The 22142-nt window shown below is 37.2% G+C and overlaps 2 protein-coding genes across 3 annotated transcripts; one reads left to right on the forward strand and one right to left on the reverse strand.

Moving 5' to 3' along the window:
* Positions 1-2879: 2879 nt before the first annotated feature.
* LOC133846520 (sideroflexin-2) lies at positions 2880-5159 on the reverse strand. 2 transcript variants are annotated; one of them, XM_062281541.1, is made up of 5 exons: positions 5026-5159; positions 4642-4905; positions 4309-4583; positions 3699-4237; positions 2880-3633 (listed from the first exon to the last, which is right to left on the reverse strand). In XM_062281541.1, exons 2-5 carry the CDS (start codon positions 4655-4657, stop codon positions 3474-3476), a joined length of 990 nt encoding a protein of 329 aa, XP_062137525.1. In that variant the 5' UTR covers positions 4658-4905; positions 5026-5159; the 3' UTR covers positions 2880-3473. The 2 variants fall into 2 exon arrangements, with proteins under 2 accessions (XP_062137525.1, XP_062137526.1); XM_062281542.1 differs by having other exon boundaries at positions 4642-4946; positions 5026-5157.
* Positions 5160-5498: 339 nt separating this feature from the next.
* LOC133846518 (UDP-glucosyltransferase 2) lies at positions 5499-8365 on the forward strand. The gene is made up of 5 exons (XM_062281538.1): positions 5499-6322; positions 6381-6575; positions 6638-6851; positions 6913-7141; positions 7201-8365. Exons 1-5 carry the CDS (start codon positions 5862-5864, stop codon positions 8022-8024), a joined length of 1923 nt encoding a protein of 640 aa, XP_062137522.1. The 5' UTR covers positions 5499-5861; the 3' UTR covers positions 8025-8365.
* Positions 8366-22142: the final 13777 nt, after the last annotated feature.

Genomic DNA, 22142 nt, shown 5'->3' on the forward strand with positions numbered 1-22142 from the left:
GAAAAAACAAAAATGAATTAAGAAATAGTCTCGCAGTAATTTGCAAATGGAAAATAATTCAAACACACACAACCACTAAAAGAATATATGAAATATATTTATATATAATATATCTACATACATATACAAATATATATATATACATATACTGTAATACCTTATGTACATGTTTGTAATTAACTCCTAAGCCAAGTCAAAACAAGTTGAATATGAAGTAATATTAATATACCATAATAAATGAATAATACAAAAAGAGAAAATACACAAAACAGAAACACAAAAAATATGAAATCGCGTTATTTATAAAGTTTAAACTTTACAAAACTGTTTTTAGGCGCATAGTTTTTTTTTAATTTTACTAAATAAATGTGTAATTGTTATATACAAAAGAAACGAAAAACAATTTGATTAAGAAAACCATTTATATATATATATATATTCTATGATATAAATATATGGAAAAGCCAAGTCATATAAATGTAAAAATGATACACACAAAAGTTGAAGTTGCAAGCAGATTATTAAATACTAAAAATGCGAAATAAACAACAAAACGATGAAGCAGATATTTATTATTATTTTGAGCAACGAAAAAAAAAAACCAAAAAGAAGATGAAAATGTCAGAAACACGACCTCGGGGGACTGACGAAGATTGGAGGCAGAGCATAAAAGAGAAACTTAAAATTGAATATAACTAAACAAAAAAAAGCCTCAAGGCGCGCCTAATTAACGGTTTGTTCGTCTTGTTTGTTTTTTTTTTCTTTTGCAATATTTAATTTTTGTCTAGCTTATAAGAGTTTTAACGAAGACAAAAAAAAACAGAAACAAATTGAAAATTATATTCTAAAAAATGAACGTTGAAACGTGCAAAGATTGAGAAGATTAAGATGAAGAAGAATAAGGCAAGTCCTTGATGAATGTTGGTACAAAAATTTATCAGGTGTCGTCATCACGAATAACAATGGTTCATAAGGTGACCATTCAAAAAGAAAACAAAAATAAATAAATGAAAGAAAATGTAAAATACAAAGCAGAAATATTTCGAAAAAAAGGCTGTGCGCAAAAGAAAAATATTATAAAAATGGGGAAGAAACAAACATACATTCAATAGAAACGAAATCTATTGAAACGAACGAAAATAAGTACCGAAGAGTTGAAGATTAAATTGTAGAACTAAAGTTCGGCAAGGCGTCGAGCTTGGCAAAGCAGAGACTTGGCTCGAAGAGACTAAGGATATTTGACTATGGAAGATCCGAGAGATGGAATAACAAATCGGGAGTTGAATTTGATAATGTTTGTACAGATTTTATAGTGGAGATGAAGGTGGAGGAGTCAGATGACCACAGTGCAGTACAGTCGAAATACTTGTGATGGTAAGTTCAGGAATTTGACATAGGTAACGCATACGCCACGTATGACGCGCTCGTTGTTATCAACAGCTCTGCAAGATTTTGTCAGCCGTCAACCGCGCTGATATAAATTGTATTTAAACTTGGTGTAAAAAATAAACAAAGAAAACCAAATTCAGAGTTTATTACAAATTTGTTAGAAAAAACAAGTTAATAATCTCGATGTTAAGGAGCTCGTGTAATATTTGACAGCCCCCGATCCAAACTTGTCTTATTAATGCTGGGTTTATAAACAATTCCCAACTAACAGATTCATTGCAAGGTTTATGACAAAACAGTCTGATGTTTTTAAATCACAAAAAAGTGTGGACAACGTTTTTGATATTGATAAAAACAATTAAGAAAAACAAGGCAGCTAAAACGGAACGAGTTCCTTCATTGTAAGCGCACACGATTTGCCTAAAACCCTACGGATTCTGAGCCCAATGAAATGCAAATTTAAATAAGTAATTTCAATGTTTGCAATCAAAGCCATTTAATTGTTAAATGCCTCAGTCAGTAAGAAACAAAAAATAATAATGGCAAGAATTAAATAAACCTTATAAAGTCCCTTCATTGCGGAACATACGAATACGAATAATTTGTGTGTTGACCATTTTGAAAAAGTAAATAATTCACGATTATTAAACTTAAATAACAAAAGAATAAATAAATGTTTGCTGATTATTGTGCGCGAAACGAGTTGAAAATTAAAGTGTATGAAAAGGAATTTGGAAATTGAAAATTGCATTTTCCATTCAGACATTTTACATGTGAAAATATACGGAAACGAAATTAGCTGCTTGGCAGCGCATTTGTTATAAAGTCGCCCCATTGCATTTTGGGGGCGTGGCAGCTGAGCGGGAGTGCGTTTTTAAACTTAAGTAACACACACACAATTTTACATATTGTATATTGTATATCTGAGTGTTGAATTTTTTCATCAATGTTTAGAATTTTGCGACAGTGCCAACATTTTAACGAAAATTAAAAGTGAAAAATAAATACAAAAAAAAAAAACCAAACGAAAAACTTAAATATATGGAATAAAGAAAAAAGAAAATCAATTCAAATTGTACCTTGAAAATGTCCAAAAAACAAACGAAATGAAACGAAGAGAAAATAAGAGCAACCGAAACCATTTGTTGTAGTATAGTACAAGAGCACAAACTATGAGTAAAAATTACCGATTAATAGTCGAACAATAAAACAAAAAACAATACATAAAGTCTCCTCGTACTTAACCAAGAACATAATAATTATAATTATAATTCTAACTAGTTGTGTTTTGCACATTTTGTAAATTTTACAACACAATCCAATGAAGAAACTCCGCAAAGATTTGCTAATTACGATATATATATATAAACGATTATATATACATATATATGTATACATATACATATACAAGATACAAAACAATATACCTAATAAAACCGTTTATAAACCCGCAACACACATCTGAAGTTTTCGTTTTAAATGCAACTAAACATTTTCATAGTTTTTAATTTCAACTTTCGTATTTTTTTTATTTATTAGTGAACATTACAATACAAATTTGATCTAAAACATAAAACAACCTATTGATGACAAGGACTGGATGTGGTTTTAATCTCCACTTGGTCAAGAACTTAAAAAGAATCACAATTCTTTGAAATATCAAAAGTAAAGCCTCAAACATATTGTAACTGGCAGTTTTATAAATCAATTTTAAACTGTATCTAGAGCATTTTTGTTCATCGTGAGTATATAAACACATTTGAATATCAGATATACATATGTAGCACAGTTTTACATAAAAACAAAAATCGAATTAATTACAACTTGAACGTTGTAGCCGTAGCTTGGAAACTTTGATAGCACACAATGTGTGCTGAATTTCTAATGACATATAAAACACATAAAAACAAGACAGAAAACATTGAAATTGTGAGATACTTTTAGGCTTAATAACTAACGTCTACTGAGATGAGTTAAGGAACAAAACGAACACGTTGCGCCTATTCTTTGTAAATGCCTAAGACGACGACAAGCAACAACTAGCACATTATTGTCTAAGATCCACTTCCATTTGAGTACCTTACTTATAGACCTTTGTTGAAGTAGACGTGCTTTGGCACAGCGCCATTTGTACGCTTGACCATATCCTCGTAGAGTTCCGGCTCGAAAGTGCGCATTGTTGAGGTATCCAGGCCACATTGTTGCGGGAATATGGCGCAAGCTGTGGGCACCATGAAGCACAGGCTGCAATCGAAGCGAAATCAAACAATTAGTAGAGCATATTGATTAATACGCTAGACGCCACTTACAAGCAGCCCACCAGAAGCGTTTGGAATGGCGCATTGATCCACTTGATGCGTTTGTATGCCGGCAACTTCTCCAGCCGCTGCATAATAATGGGCAGCACCAGCATGCCGGGTGCAGCCATTGTGATCCTCGAGAAGATCACCTCACTGATGCCCTTAACGGCGGCCAAACGACTCTGACCCACCACTTCGCCATCGGCATTCTTTACCTCAATGCCATGAAGGATTTCGTTCTGACGCATCAAGGGAATGTTGACACAGTTGGCCGCTGCCACCGCTGCAAAGGGCACATAACGTTGCAGTATGGGTGTGGCCTTTTTGGACCAATAGTTCTTGCAACCAATGGCGGCAATCAATGCCGAGGTGGTGGCCGACACATAGGCGACACCCAACTGCTTGACACTGGTGGGGGAGTTGGCATTACGGTTGGTGTAGTTAACGACCGCATTGAAGGATTGATTGAGGAACTGCCAGAGCACCACAGCGGGCACGGTGCGATAAAAGGCCAGCATGCCACCAGTAATCAACATGCCACCGGGCACCTACGCACACAATAGAAAATACAAATTAGAACGCTTGCCAAGAATGATGTGCGATTAGTCACGCGACTTGCCTGAAAACTCATGCGACCGGCAAAGTTTTGCAATTCCCCCGTATCGGGATGAAATGCCGAGTTATATAGCTTCATGTTGTAGTGCACTTCAGAGGGTTTCAAATCCTTGGCGGGTTCTCCAGCACGATACTTGTCGACCATTTGCTTGGCCTGCAGCAGACGATCACTAGACAGGAGGACAGTGCGTGGATCTGTCATCCAGGCATAGTACTGAAAGCGTCCCGTAAATGTATTGACATCGAACAGCGGTTTGTCCACATCGATATTGGCAACAGCTATAATATTTCAGTTATGGGTAATTGATGAAAAACAATGAAAACTAGCAAAACTCACATGTTTCTTCAGGCATCGTCTGGAATTGCGTCTTACGTAATTGTACAATTGCCGTATACTTGATGTGTTTTATGTGCACACGTTTATCCAACGAATTCGTCAGCTGTCTGAACGATAATTCGACTTTATATTGCTTGTTGTGTACTTAGGGCTGAGGGTTCGCGATTGCGACGGCGATAAGTTGCGACCAGGTGTTGTAGTTGTCGTTGTCGTTGTTGCTCAGCTGGCTGCCTGAATTTTTTTGCCTTCTAATGCAGTTCAATGCTGCAAGTTTTTGGCAATACGCCAAATGAATGAAAGAAATGCTGTATGTATTTGTTGTTGTCTGCCGGTTGCCAACATGCAACATCTGTTGTCTAGTTGAGAATAAAATAATTCGAGTACCTTTTGTAGTCCGCTTTAGCACAATTGCATTTAAATTGATGTTAATTCGCTTCAGTCTGCATTTGTTTATTTTTATTTTTTGTTGTAACTACCTCAGATGAGAATTGATTGCGAAAGCAAAAATTGCAATAATATCGATAGGCTGCGATAAAACACGATAAGATTTGCCAGGTGCGCAAACGCAGCATTTGAATGTTAGAAATGTTTAATTTTTGGCGATGTTAAAAAGAACCAAATAATCCACAAATACAAATATAATTAAAACTGCTTAGTTTTTAACAGTTTATAAATTTTGTTTTAATTATTAATAATTATTAAATAAATTTGAAACGGTTTTCAAAATTGTTGAGGGGAATTTGAATTTTAGGCTGAACTTATCGATTTATTACTAGTCGCGAAAGCTATCGATGACGCGCGGCGCTGAGCATTCACTTGTGAACGCAGGCCATGGTCTCTGTAGCCCTGGCAGAAACGTATTTCTATTGTTGTTGCGGTGTTCTTTTCACTTTCGTTGCGCACTTTGCACACCAGATTTCGTGATATTAAACTAATTTGCATTATTTATCGCAGGGTGCAAAACGCAATGTAGGATTGTGTAAGATCTAAAGTGCGGCAGCCAAGCGGTGTGAAAATGAAGGCAAGTTGCAGCGCCAGCAGCAGCAACAACAGCCACAGCAACAGATAATAATAATAGTGTCGCAGGGGAAGAAGAAGAAGCTGTGCAAACCGGATAAGCCAAAACAAGCTTGGAGCAGTCGAGGACACACACACAAGCAAGCACTCCCACACAGACATAAGAACTCATCCGTGTGTGGTTCATTGCACTGCTGGAAGAGATGCGTCTGCTGCAGCTGTTGTTGTTATGGCTGCTCTGCAGCCATGCAACAGGCGCCAACATCCTGGCCGTGTTTCCCAGCGTCTGGCGATCACATTATCTCTTTGGTCGTCGCTTGCTACAGCAGCTGGTGGCCGGACCACAGAATCATTCAGTGACACTCATCAGTCCTCATGCTGTCGACGATGCTGATGATAATAGTGAACCAGCGTTGGAGAATATACGAGAGATTCGCATCGGGGATCCAGATCTGAAGCAGAACTGGCTGGACATGGGCATGAGCTTCGAGGCGGAACAGATGCATGCCCAGAGCGTAATGGAACGCTTCACTCGTATGATCTATGCGGGCACCACAAATGTGGATCTGTTGCTCTCGGATCCTCAAGTGCGTAAACTGCTCACGAGTGGCGAAAAGTTTGATTTACTCATTGTGGATTTGTTTCTAAGTGAAGCGCTATTAGGGTAAGTGTGCTCCTACATATAACTTCCTAGTTGATATTATAATGTGTCTTGTTTTTAGCTTGGCCTATTACTATGGCGTGCCCACTGTGGCTATCAGTCCCACCGGTGCCAACTCTTGGCTTAATAATATGTTTGGCAATCCGCAATCCTCGTCGCTGGATCCCAGCAACTTTCTGCCCTTCACGGAGCGCATGAACACACGTCAACGCATTGCCAACACGCTGATGAGCACATTCGAGCGTCTGACCTACAAGTGAGCAGCCTTTACCTCAATACTCAGCAACTATTTTGCATAACATTAGTTTTTGTTTTCAGTTTTTTCCACCTGATCTCACAACAGTCTGTTTACTCTAATCACTTTGAACTACTGGTGCAGGAGTTGCCCAATTATCGCGATCTGAGCAAGAATCTTAGTCTAGCATTGATCAATTCCCATCCGGCCATGGATTATCCTCGTGCCTATTTGCCCAACATGCTCGAAGTGGGCGGACTGCATCTCCTGGAGCCAACAGAGCTAACCGTGCCAAATGTAACTATTAATATAATATTATTTCTTTACTTTCGTGTTACTAATTACAATCTGCTTGCAGCATGTACGTTCCTTTATTGAATCGGCGCCTGGTGGCGTCATTTACATGAGTCTGGGTGCCGAAGTGCAGACAGCACAGTTGCCCAGCGATAAACTGGCCATTTTGCTGGACGTTTTCGCGCACCTCAAGGAGTTTCACTTCTTGCTCAAGTGGGAAGCGGAACAGTTTGTGCAGCCGCTGCCGGAGAACATTATGATCAGCAGCTGGTGGCCACAGCAAGCCATATTAGGTGAGTGCTCTTGGCCAGCTATCCGAGCGTGTCTTAATATTCTCTGTTTGCTTTTTTAGCTCATCCGCAGGTCAAGGTGTTTATTAGCAGCTGCGGCCAGCTAAGCGTTTGGGAATCGATTGCGGGCAATACGCCCATACTTGCCATACCCATATTGGCTGAGCAGGTGGTGCTGGCCAAGCGCTTGCAGCATAGAGGTGCCTCGCTGACTGTGGGTTATGAGGTCATTGCGTACGATGCACTGCTGCATGGCATACGGCAACTAACGCTTAACAGTAGCTATGCAGAGGAATTGGCCAAGCTGAAGACACGTTTGAATATCGAGAACTTGGAGGCATCGGCCAAAGCACTCAATCATATTGAGTTTATCTTGGAGACTGGTGGAGCTGATTTCCTGAAATCACATGCGAATACTCTTAACTTTTGGCGATCGGAGGGTCTCGATGTGCTGCTGATCATTGTGCTGGGTATTTGTGGCATACTTACGGTGCCATTTGTGGCAACGTGCTGTATACTGCGTCGATCGTACTACAATCAGGCGGCACAGGATCAACAGCAACCGTATCGCACCACACTCAAGGCTGTGGGTCGTATGCACAGCTATGGCGATCCCAGCAGCTGCACAAGTGGCGGTGCCTCGGAGCCGTTGCGAAGAACGCGCTCTGCCCAATCGTTATCGGCGCGTTCGAGCAGCTCTAGTTTTAGTTCGACAACAACGCCTACGACACCGTCAAGTGCGTCGACGACGCCGCTGGATCTGACGCCACCTCCACCGCCATCTGCTACTTTATCGCCGTTGCAGCTCTATGTTAATCAAGGAGTTTACTCAACCCATACAGAGGAATCGCCGCAGGAAGACACGAAGGAGCGAGCGTTTTTATAGCCATGTCGATAGTTGATTGCTTGGCTTAACGATATATCTCTAGACTTCACACCTTATAAACTACATATATATATCTCTGTATTTATATATAAGATATGTATGTACATCTCTAATAACTAGCGTGTTAAGCGTGGTTTTATGCATCTACATATGTTGGTCTGTGGTCCCCCTAAAAGTGTTTTTTTATGTTATTTTATACGTATGTTTAGCTTACACTATGTTTAGATTGTAGCCGTGATAAAAGTCCGCAAATGATATTGTGCGTTATTAAAGTATAGTTCGATATGTATAACAAAATTACCCAATAAACATTTTTATTTTGTGCGTTAGTATTATATATGTATGAAATGCAAATTAAAATTCGTTAGACGAACAAGCTTTAAAACATTGGTGTATACTTTTCAGAATAATAACTTAGTCACAGTTGAATGGTAAGTGGTAAGCAGAATCAAAAGGAAAAGAGCTATAAACTTGAAACTTTCATACAACATAATTTACGAAATTGGAGCTGATTTAATTTGGGGTTCCCACGTTAATTTCCTTAAGTCGAAGCTTTTCAGTTTGAACCAGAAGACTAAAGAAAATTAAACCCTGCACCTGCATCGAGCCGATGGTGAAATTATGAATATGTGATAGACTTCTATTGAATAATGTTGTTTCTCGAATTATATAACATGCATTTCAAAAAAATATAAACAAAAGTGCGGAAAAACTTACTAATTTACCGAACTGCAACTTACTGTACACAATTATACCATGATATCATATCTATTCATACTGTCTCGTTTGGAAATTTAGTCAGCCGTGAAACCGTCATAGACATTGCAGCTATACATATAGTACATATATCTTATGAGGTAAGCTTTTTGTTATTACATGAGAAATAACTTAATTATACATAAATATTTAAGAGTGTTGTAACATATTTTGTCATTCTGGGAATGAAACTTAAATTCTTAATTTATACATTGTATCATCATTTTTTTTTAATACTGTTAGTTAAATTAGTTAAAATTTAAATTAGCTTTTTATTGCACAGATAACTATTCATATAATATAGGTATAACTATCTAACGTAAGAAAAGTGAAAAAACATAAGCTGAAACAAATTTAAAAATATGTAAGTAAGGTTTTTCTTATGCTTCTGGATTCGCCCTATATTAAGATCTAGAATTAATTTTCGGAAGTTTTTCTGTTTTACGATAAAATATATAAATTTTTTCGATTCGTTCAATTTTTTCAATTATTTGAAAACAGAGCAATAATTCCAAAACCAATCTTAGCTATAATTAAAGTGTTAATCAAAAGCTATAATATAAATATTTTTTACCTTAAATAGTTACGCACGCGACATTTTCTCCATATAATTACCCATATTCACATGAATATAATTTAATTTAATATTTTCTTCTCTCAAATTATTCAAATGTTGTTTGCAAAAAAAAATTTTGCACTTACGCCACTTTATAAAAATGAATCTTTTTCAATTACTTCCTTAATTGACTATCAAAAATAACGATTAAAGCCATAAATTTTGGGTATGCTCTGAAACTGTAATTATCTTTATATACACATATGCACATATATTTTGTTTTTAGTTTTATTGTTGATGATTTTATGAGCACTTTATAGTTTTATTTTCATTATTTTTGTATATTTTTTGGGTGTGCAGCAAAGCGTAAAAACCAACACCCAGCGGATATTATTAAAGAGACACAAACAAAAACGAAACAAAGCCAAAACCAAACACAGTTTTTGGTAGCATATGAAAGTGAGTGTGTGTGTTTGTGTGTGTGTGTGTGTGTGGGTAACAGTTAATGTTAATTACGGGCGGCGATGCCAATGGAGGCGTGTCTAATTAGCTGCCTCGTCGGCGGCTCTGTCGGCTCGCTTTGATGTGCATGACGGCGTGTGCACTTCATTTAAGCCGAGTGCGCCTCAAGTGTCTCTAAAGGATGTGACTGCCATGTGATGCGATGCGACGGATGCAGCGCACAGTAAGAGCTGCCAAAGGGGGTGAGGGGGACGTGGGGACAAGTGGCAGGCTGGCGCGGCACCTGTTTGCATTCAACAGTCAAGGCACGTACACACACACACACATCTGCACACACATGCACAATAGAAATGGAGCAGAAGCAGCAGCAGTTTGGGTTTTGGCAGTTGTTGCCGTTAGCAGCGGAAGCAAGGCAGCAACGAGAAGAGCGAGAGAGAGAGAGATATAGAAGGTGGAGGAGAGGAGAGGAGGACGATGCCACAGCTGGGGCAATTTTTCAGTTGGCTTCTCCTTGTTGCATGTTAATAAAAGTGTAATTATGCAGCAAGCATATGTGTGTGTGGAGGATGCTTTTCGTTTGACTTTTCCACAGTCGAGCAGCACTTTTCCTTTGCTGCATTTCGAAGCCATTTTATGCGCATATTTTTGGTTAAACAGGCGGCTACTTGATATGGCAAACTGGAAACCGCAATCAAGAATGCTCTCAGTGTATCTAATCCTGCCACAAAGTACATCGCTCGATTGCCAAGGTTATCAATTACCACATGAAGAGCAAAAGAAAAAGAAGCAAGTAAACCGATCGACTAGGAGATACCCATTTTGATGAATAGCCATTTTTCTTAAAGTTTGCGGTAATATTCTTGAAATATTCCAAATTAATACACATTTAAAATCAAAAGTATACCAGAGGCTATATTTGGTATATTTATATAGTACTACAATCAAAATATACCAAAGCAATTAAGACCCATAGTAAGTAGTCGTTTTTGCCACACATGAGAATTTCTTAAATAACTTCTACAATTTTAACCTGATCGTATTCAAACTTTCAGGAATCATAAGTACTGAAGTTAATATTGTATGTATTTTAACTCTATTTCCTATAGTCTCTGAGATCTAGGTGTTCATACGGGTAGACGGACAGACAGACAGACGGACATGGCTATAACGACTCAGCTGTTGACGCCGATCAAAAGTATCTATACTTTATGGGGTCGGAGATGCCTCCCTCTGCCTGTTGAATACATATCCTTGAGGCAGAAAGTTTGAATACTCTTCTACCCTATGGATAGCGGGTATAAAAAAAGATATATTGGCAAGCTTGGCCAAAATGAGTAGGCCAACAAGAGCAGAGACAACGTCGTGATTGTCACAACCACAAAGGCAACAAGTCAAGCCTTGACATTGACATCACAATGCAGTCAAGCGCAGCGACTCCAGCAGCAGCCGCAACAGCAGCAGCAACAGCGGCAGCGGCAACATCATCTTCTCCAGAGAAGCCGACAGAGAAGACACTTTGACATACCAAAGCTCTCGGGTTACCGCTGGGAACAGAGATCGCAACGGTTTCGCTGTCTCTCCCCTCTTGGCTGGCAGCGACCATTAGCGCGACTGTCGGCAGCCTGCAATGATGATGACAACAACATGCAGCCGAAAGAAGGGTGCAACGAGCAACTGCATCAAAGGCCCATTGACAGCCCTTCTCTCTCTCTCACTCTGTCTCTCTTTCTCTGTTGCTCAGGCAGCGGCTTGTGGCGCCTTTGAAGTGCTGGCTACAAAATTAATTGCATGCTACACGAGGCCACAAAGGGAGCAAAGCACAAAAACACAGAACAACACAGAGAAATAGAGACAGAGACTAAGAGAAAGAAAGAGAGAGGGAGAGCAACAGACGGGAGGAGAACTTTAAACTGTAAATCAACAATCATCATAACTATAACTTTTGCCTAGACATGGACAACAGAGCGGGGGCAGCTGTCAACATGTTGCCATGCTCCCCCTCACTTGCAACACTTGACTTTTGCCACACACACATAGCAATTGTATCTGCAGCTCTCTGCCACGCCCCTATCTTTGCTTTTGGCTCAGGGCTCGGCTGTGTGTGCATTTTGCAATTTAATTACTTTTGAGTTACGCAACTGGCAACAAAAGGACAAAGTTTGCTAAAGCAGCAAAACAGGATGCAGGACACAGGACACAGGACACAAGACTTAGGACAACATGTGCAGTCTCTCTCTTGCTCTTTGTGTCCGTTTCATTTTAAGTGAAGCAAAGTTTGAGAGGGGGGAAGTGGGAGGGGGATTTAAAATTCATAATTCACAAATTAAATTTCATGTAGCGAATATCTGACAAGAAGATACAATTTGTTGTATCTGTATCTTTTAGTGCTATCTGCAGCTGTAGCTGAAGCTGAAGCTTTTGCCTGCTGTTGCGCCATTTGCATTATCGATTGCGTGGAGACGCCGGAGGGGGCGGAAAAGGAGGAAGAGCGGACTATAGCTTCCCACAGAATTTTTACTGATTTCGGTGACACGCAAAAACAACAACACAATTTGCATAAAAGCCCGCAACTTAAATGAAAACCAGATACAAAGTGGCAGCTGTTGCAGCCGCAACACAAACACAAAAACACACACACACACACAGTGTGTGTAGAGTGAAGGAATGGATACTAAAGCCGTGAGAAATCAAAGTACTGCCTTACACAACACAACACAACAGCACGGCACAGAGTCAGCAAAAGTTCCTTTTTATGGCATAGGACGAAGTCCATGCTCTGCGATTGCTGATATTTCAATTTTCAGTCAGCTTAAAACAAACAAAATGGTATGAAGCAAATGGGTCAATTTATACAACAACTGGAATTTGGTTTTTGCATGCAAACGGAATAATCGGAATTTGTCAGGATGTGTACTCTATGGCATATGAAATGGCTGCCATAGAAACGATGTGTGGAAATATTTATGACATTTCTTTTAAAATGACATCCATCTCTCCATCTGAAAGGAGTTTTGTATTCTCATTATTATAACAGTTTTTATACCAACTTTTTGTAAGTTGATTATTTAACCACAATTGTATTGTTTCTTTAATTTATTCTAATAATTAATTATTCTACTTATTCCTCTTATTTGAAAGAGGTTTCGTATTACAATTTGTATGCTAGTTTTGATAAAAACTTTTTGAAAATTGACTATTTAATTACCTAGTGTTATAAAGGAATAAACCACTTTTTTTATTTTCTATTACTTCGTTTAATTAGTAAGTAAAATAATATTTCAATTTAGTAAGTACATAATAAAATAAACCAGTAAGGAATATTTACTGATACTTTTCTATGGAAAGTGTTGGACATACAATATGTATAACAGATATAATGCTGAAAAGACAGATGTTTATTTCCTTAGTACTATTTTTATAATTATTTTATTTATTTATTTTTTTATGGAACTCATCTTCAACATTAATTTTCATTTATACATAATTTATTTGCAAATATCTTTGTTAATTATTTTTTTATTATTGGTTTAATTTATTTAAAAATAATTAAATTTATTTACAATTACACAATTTATTCAATTACCTAATTAAAAGTGAGAATATTACGTATACGTATACTTGCAATTGATCGATAACTAGGTTAATGCATTTTATTTCTAATCATTTGAGATTATTAAGTTAACGCTAGTGATTGCTAATTAGGCTAAGTAAGCACATTATAAGTTATCAATTGCATTTACGATGCGCAATAATAAACTTTGATGGCTCCGCAGTGCTTGATGAACAGCAAATAAAATCACAGCCATAAAAGAAAAAACATAAATCGATTGTAATCGATAAATAATGCAATGAGTTTTTTTTTGTTGTTTTGCAATTTTGCTGTCACTCTGTCATTATGCATTTGCCACGTGTGACCAACTAACTGTAAATGCCGCATGATGATGCTCATGATGGTCATGATGATGATCATAATGATGATCATGCTTGATTAGCCAAGCAGCTACGATCTGTGTTCACCCTCGCCCACTGTGGTCGGCAAAACAGTTTCATGTGCATTGAGCTCTCTTGGCCCGCAGGCGTCAGTGGCCAGTTGGATGGTTGCCTGGTTGCCTGGTTGCTTGGTTGCTTGCTCGATTCGTTGGCTGGGGACTGCAGCAGCAGCTTTTGATGTGCGCCGCCGCCATCACACAGTCGAATCGGAGGAACAGTTGACTGGTCAGCCAGTCAGTCTGTCTATCTGCTTCTCTGCCCGTCCGTCCGTCTGTCCTGTTTTGTATGTGTGTGGTGCTTGCGGCAACTGTGAATGTTTGTGCCACCCGTGCGAAAAGTTTGCCTTGTCGGCTTGCTCTTATCAGCTGTCCGAAGTTTTAGCGCTCGTTCAAATCAATTTGAAGCGGTCAGCCAGAGAGAGAGAGAGAGATAGAGAGAGAGAAGAACAGCTGCAAAAGGCGCATGCGCAAACCGCTTTGACTGACACTGACACATAGAGGGCGCTCGTGAGCTCTGCAGCACACACAAGAGAATACCCAAAGCATTCGTGCTTATATCTGAATCTCCATCTTCATCGCCATCGCCATCGCCACCTCCATCGTCATCCGCCAATCGCCAGCTGTTGTCGGCATCGTCGGCCTTTTGGCTTTAGCTGTTGCCGTTGCTTGTTCCCTTTGTTCTTTGCCGTCAGCGTTTAATGCTTTTTGCGGCTTTTATTAAATTATTATTTACTTTTATTACAAAGCGCGACGGCCGCATGGCAAATTGATGTGATATTTCAATTTGTGACGCTTTGGCGATTCATGTTTGATGTGCCAAACAGACGACATAATTATGTACATTCTATACATACATACGTACATAACATACATTCGTACATCTGTGAGTTGAATTCATTTCGTTGTACGTACAGACAGACATACATACACATATAAATATCAATGCTTTGCCGCAATACTTGAACTTCAAAGCGTTCGGCCAACCCTTTGCTAATAAAATTGCTCCAAAAATAAAACAGGCAAAGCGAAAGCGAGACAGCTACAGAGAAAGTGAGCGAGTGAGAAAGAGAAGTGTAGAAGAGATGACGGTTTCAACTTCAAAGCGTTTTGGGTTTTTTTTTTTCTCTTTTCTTTCTCAGCAAAATGCCTCGTGGGTGGGCGGGAGATTTGTTCATAAACAAAGGCAATTGAAATGCTTAGAGACAGCGCGAGAGAGAAAAGTGGAAGGGGTAGCAGAGAGAGAGGAAATCAGAGATTTGCTGGATACAACTTGTACATGTATTTGCTGCCTACTTAAGTTGGCAGCAAGCCACACCCCGTCCAAACGGGCAAAGGGGAAGGGACGTCATCATCATCGTCATCATCATCATCATCAATGCGGCCCGTCACTTTTTAATTGTTGTCAACCCACACGGAGATGGACAAAGCAACAGCAAAAGCAACAGCAGCCGCACCCAAAAGCGGAGCCCACAGCAGCAGCAGCAGCAGAAGCAGCCCCTCGACGCTCCACACCTCGCCTGGGTTCGGTTGACTTGGTCGGTACATGAAAAAGACATCAAAGCAAATCTTGACGTCAAGCGAGTGCATGTATGTGTGTGTGTGTGTGCATATATGCCTGTTATCTGCATCTAGCAGACACTCACATTGGACAGTGCAGCAAAGAGGGGGAAAGTGGGCAAAAGGGGTGCGGATGCAGACCAGAGGATGGCACACAGGAAACGCTTGCCGACTGCTCCTTGCGGATACACTCGGTACATTTCCTGCTCCCACAGCATATTCAAGTTGCTCATACAACAACTACGACTTCAACAATCGCAGCAATGATGTCCTCAGTTCGTTAGCAAATCAAATGCAGCTCAAAACTCGTACGTAAAATGTGAAACATGCCAAAATGTGGCAGCTTTTCTTTTCGGTCACTCAATTGGGCCTAATGCAAGTCCAAGCTCTGAGTGCCAAATTGTGTTCGAGTCCGCAACATCTCGGTCAGTGGTGAATGCTTTAATATTCAGATTTCTAATCACATTCTCTGAGATTCTCAGCATGTAGCTAGGCCATAAATGCTTTAATCTCAAAAAGCTGAAGTTTCTGAAATTTTCAATTAAAACTGTTTCTAATATGACGAGCTAAAAACTTGAGTGAACCGCAGGAATCTGCCATAATTTGTGAACTTTTAAATAAAGTTGTTTATCTAATACATGGGCGAATGTTAACTACACTACTATTTAAAAAATCAGTCTAATATTAAATTATATTTTTACTTTAATTTCGATATTTATATTATTATTGTTTATAAATCATATTTTAAATGATTTAAAAAATTGTAATTTAAGTCTATTAAAATGCATTTTAGTTATAAAAAGTATCAAAAATAAGAGTTAAGTTCTAACTTTTAATATTGGATGAAAACCTAATTTACATTTTGTTTTAACAGTTTTGATGATTTCTAAATTTTTTATTTTAGACTCTTCTTGATTTTCAAATGTTGTTATTGTTATTTGGCTAATTCAATTTATTTTATATTATTACAAGTTCAACCATTTCATTTTATTACAAAATTTCGATAATTGTTCAACTTTAATTTAGGTTTTAAAATGTTGTGAATTTTTTAATTTGTATTTGTAATAATATTGATATTCTTTTCATTTTGTCATTTTAAAAATACTTTTTTGGGGACAATTTTTATAACTCTTCTTTGCATTTTTTAACTTTTTAATTTTTAAGGATCTTGTAAAATTTCTCGACTTTATTAGAAAGTATAAACAATTGACTTGAATTTCGGGCATATTAATAGAATCTTTATTCTAACGTTACTAGTATTTCATGAATTAATGAATTTCACTGTAAGTAATTTGTTTTCAAATAAATATACCATATATATAATTAAACTAAATTAAATGCAATGGAAATAAAATATAAATCTATTCAGTAATAAATTGTATACAACACAATATAATATATTAAATTTAAATGTATTTAAAATCATTTTAAAATGTGGTCTAAGTCAGACTTCATCTACTTTCGTTTCAAATTGCTGTCCAGGTAAATCATTGTGATATATTTGTTAATGCACATGTCTTTGCAGTTATTATACAGTTAGTTAAATACCTCGGACTGTTCAACAATTCTACCTAATTCATCATCATCATTGTGGGGCCTAAGAAATTGGGGAAGCGAGGGGTGCAGGGTGCGGAGGATTGTAGGAAACTGAGCATGCGTGAGTCCTGAGTTATGGCAATCAAATGGGCCCATGTGTGGCCAGTTGCAGCGGCTAGTAAATCACATTTTTGGCGTGCCGTGTAAACAATGTTATAAATCAGAAAGCCGCAAGACGGAGGAGACAAGAGAGACAGACGGAGGGACAGTGAGAGAGGAGCTTGAGACAGAGACACCAAAGGAAACGCCCACACAGACAAGGAAAAGCGCAGGCGGTTTTGCGGATTGCAATGCGCCAGGATGCAAGTGACGCATGCAGCTATTAACATGCAAAGGCGGAGGTGGAGGCTAAGGTGGAGGTGGCAAGAGGGAGCGCCATATGATATATGGCATATGGCGAAGGCAGTCGTGGGTGTGCGAAACTCAAGATTTACCGCACCGTCAGATAATTGCAATTGAGACAGCAACAAGCTGGGAATTCAATTCAATTCAAGTCGAGGAGAGTCGCGGACTTACCCTTTGATATATCTCGGCATCGGCAACTTCAATTAATTTTCGACAATTGAAATTAGTCAAACTGAGGCAGCGTTATTAAAACTTATTAAAAAGTATCTTCAGGCTAACCCCAAAGCGCGTTTTATTTTTCATTCCACTTTTTTTTCCCCCTCTGACTCTCAACTCGAAATGTGTGTAAGACAAAAAACGCGCTTTGTTATTTCGTTTTTCTTTTTGTTGTCTCCGGCATGCACAACTCACAAAAAATCTGTCTGGGTTTGCCGGCGTTGAATCGAACAAAAAATTAAAAAAAGTCGACGAGCCACAAAAGTCATTAACGCCCAGTCAAAAGCCGAAAAAAATAAAAACTTAAAACGTATAGGGAACCAATTGTAAAATCCAGTGACGGCGTGAGCTTTCAACTACTCGTATAAGGGGAAACTACGCAAATGTGGGTCAGCACTGTAAAGAGGGATTAGAAAAAATACTTCACTTCATTTAAGATTGCTCTTTTAAAGATTCTAAATTTGATTTCTATATATAAATTATTTAATTATTTTAAACTTCATTAAAGACCGGAAGCATCTTTAAATAATTTGTCATAATTAAGATTCTATTAGATGTATACGGAAGGTATTATATTATTATTATTATTTTTACTTAAATGACGCATACAATTCCTTATTTCAATGAGATGAGCCAGAGTGACTAAGGCCTTATTATATAATTTACTATTTTACGAAATTATAATGAAGAGTGAATTAATTGTGAGTTTGGTTTTAATAAAAAAAAATAATAATAATTTTCACAGATCAAATTATTATGAAATATACATATTTCGAAAAGTTAGTCTGGTAAAATAAAATATATTTTTATACTATGTATATGCTATACATACAGTATATAGTATTATTTTTTTACTATATATTGGGGTGCTTGCATAAATTGTTGCTCATATTAAATTTGAAAATATATATGGAAATTAAAGAAAAAAAGAGTAACATTTAATTCTTTTCTTTGAGTATATAAAGTACAAACTTAATATAGTTTAGTTTTCTTTTGATGTTCGAAAAGGCATTTTTTAAATCATTAAAACAAAATTCAAGTGCTGAATCCGACCACCAACTGTTTGATTGAAAAGAAAAACTTGGCCTTGATTTTAGTTAAATTGTTCCTCAATTCAGACAAAACAATCACGTATTATATAATAGATAGATATGTAAATATCATTAAATTTTATTTTGCAATTATTTATTTTGATATTCTGAGAATTTTCAAACTTTTTGATTTTGTTGAAAACTATAAATGATTAAAACATCATGTAATCTATATTTAACAAATTTAACAAAAGCAGATATCCAAAAATAGAAGTAAATGTAAACTGAATTGAAAAGATTTAGATAATAAATGAAGAGTGTGATTAGCATTTGAAAGCACAGCCGAAGTTACAACTTCCCCCCCTCCCTCCTGAGCAGCGGTATCATTAGCCCGTATTCAAAAGTGTAACCGAAAGATGAGGTTACAACTAAGCGCCAAGGGGGCAGAATAACGTATATGTATACATATATACATAATTACATACTTATGTATAAGCACACATATATGATCAAATAAACGTTTCTTTTGTCTCGCAGCTTCAAAGTTTTTTTTCGACTGTCTATCGCATTGCACAACAAATCAATTTTTTACGTTAACGAAATTAAATTTTTTTCATCATTTGCGTTATTTTTTCTGTATTTTTTTGGTTTTTGTTTTCTTTAGTGTTTTTTTTCGAAAATAATAAAATGACGAAAGATGTGCTACAGAGCAAAAAAAGCTGAGAGCCCAGTGAAAACGCAGCAGAAAATTGATTTTCGAGACGGTCGAGCATGGACAGTTGGACAGATGTTTGAAATGAATGGATGTGGGGATATAGATGGATGACTATGGATGACCATGGATAGCATAGAACACGCTCAACTGACGGGGGATTCTCGACTCTTGCTGCCGCGAATGCTGCGTGTCCGTTGAGTGATGTGCGCATGGATAATGAAGCAATGACTGAATGAGGCGGCAAACACGACTGTCTGTGTGTGTGTGCTGGCTCTTTGTGTGTGTCCCTGAATGTTACCGCTTTATCTTTGCCACTCCTCCTCCCTTTCCTTCCCTTCTCTCACTCATTTCGGGTGTATGACAACGAAGGGAAAAGCGTCAAAGAGGCAGCCGACACGTCGCGAACGCGGATGCATTGCGATTGAAGACTCGAAATCGTGGTGCATGCCCCAACAGCAGCAGCGAGCAGCGGCTTCAGCGTTTAATTAAAAGGCAAAGGCGGTGGCCAACGGTTGATCATTATCCATGACAGTCAGATAATGGGCAACGCGATGGAACGCGACGCGAGATGTGAGATGCAGACGAAGGCTGCCGCCGCCTTGCCTGGAGATTGTGTTCGAACTCAGATTCAGATTCAGAGTCAGCCTCAGACTCCGAGTCGAGTCGAGTCGAGTTTTGGGGGTTTGGCTGTGACTGCGGCAACGCCTTGCAGTGTTTTGTGTCCGCACTTTAAATAATGATTTTTATTTTCATTTTGATATTTATTTCGCTTTGGCCTCAACGGGCCTCTAACGGCGGGCGCCTCTCTCTATAATTTACTCGTGTACAGCAAACATTTTATTTATTTATGCATGTCCGAGTTCGAGCACAAGTACTATATTATTTTGTTGTTGTGCCCGATCTAACGAAACAAAATGTGTTGCGTTGTGTTGTGGCTATTACTAAAATGCATAATTTATGGATTCGGATACTTCAATTATTTGTGTGCTAGTCGAACGTGGAATTATTATTTTCCACCAATACTATGGAAATGGAAAGTAAATTCCAATTTGATGAATAAAACCGTATTTTTATTATTTATGTTAGCAAAGAACTGTGGGAATTCAATTGTTTGCCAGTGCAAAATTGTTTAGCAATTATCATTGTTTTGAATAGAATTAAATATACAAATCACTTAGTGCACTTTTTATTGTTTATTTGAGAATATATCAAATGCAAATACAATTGAATATACATATATATGATAATATCTACAGTACTAATAAATCCTATAAAATTGTATTGCAAAAAATTCTACTGCAATTGATTTTTAGTTGATTTAGTTGACAATCTGGTGTATTTTGTACTCTATGGTATATTTTGAATGTAGTATGTACAATATCGACTTACCAAATATAGGCTTCGGTATATTTTAGTATATTTGTGTTATATTTTCGGTATATTTGTAGAATATGGTTTATTGAAAATTGATAGCGGATATTTCTCAGCCCAACCCACTCGACGGTAGTTTTCGTATTTCTTTCATAGTATTTTATATTAGTGACTAAGTATTTTATTTAACTAACTACATTTTGTGAACTAAATATTAAACGCTTACGAGTTGAATGTAATATGAATTTACCAGCACAAATAATTTTGTGGCTCATACAAATTTATGCAATCTAAAATCATTGAGCCGCATCCTCAAATAAAAACAACGTCTAGCTTTCAATGTTCAAATAATAGTTTCATTCCCACTCACAACAAAGAGGTTAAATATACATTTATATCATATATGTTTCGCTTTCCGCATCTCGTGTATCCATTAACAGCTTCTATTGAATTCAAATTAAATTCTATATCATGTTTTGCTGCACTTCACGCAAAGCCGATGAAAACCTAGATTGACAAACATTGTTCAACACCAAAGGGAAAAAGCAAAAAGAAAATGTTTTAAGCTTGCAAATTTCAGCCTGGCGAAAATTTTATTGTCAAATAAAATATATTTGGACAACATTAGGAAATATCTGATTGTTTAACTCGATTTAATTTTAGTTTTAATGTTTATTATGTTTGCATTATTATTCATATTTTCTATTGTAATTTTTATGTATTTTTTATATAAAATAAGCAAACACATTAAACAAAATATATACAGGGTATTTTCTAGTCATCAACTCACATTCGTCTACTGCATAATTCAGTCTCAGTTCAACACTGATTGTTTGTTTATTATTTAATGCGAAATGGAATTGAAGTGAGTGTGTCTTATTTGTTATTTATTTGGTTATTTCTACGAATATTAAATTTGTGAAATTTTGTGAATTTATTTGTGCTCGGAAACCAATGAAGTGTTTGTGCACGTCTTAAGTTTTCACTTTGTGTGTGCTTCAAAATGTGTGAATTTCGAATTTGAAATATTATTTTTTTTTTTTGCTCCCCATTATTTATTTGTGAGCTGAAAAATCTAGAATAATAATGTGCGCTTCATTGATTTCTTGTCCAAGTGATTCTCGTAAATTTCAATTAAAATCAAAATATCTCGTTGTTGTATATTTTGATTGTCCGAGTGAGTAAAGAACAACAATTTGTGAATTTTATTTATATAAATGAGTAGGGTGCAGCAAGTCAAGCAAAAAAAGAATACAAAATATGAAATAAATATATATAGTTTGCGGAATATATTTTCAATAAATTATGTGTTCAACATAAATTAGATACACACATTCTTTCGGCAGATACTTTTCGGGCAATATTGCGTCACAGCGCCAGTACAGTGCTCATTAAAATTAAAACAACAACTGATTAGAGAGAGAGGGAGGGTGCTATCAAAATATTTTCATAAGTATTTTCGAAGCTCGTAAAAAAATTAAAATGAAAATCGAAAAGACAGCGAGCGATGTACGCATGCAACTA

This window comes from Drosophila sulfurigaster, chromosome 3, assembly GCF_023558435.1.
Source record: "Drosophila sulfurigaster albostrigata strain 15112-1811.04 chromosome 3, ASM2355843v2, whole genome shotgun sequence".
Lineage (NCBI taxonomy): Eukaryota > Metazoa > Arthropoda > Insecta > Diptera > Drosophilidae > Drosophila > Drosophila sulfurigaster.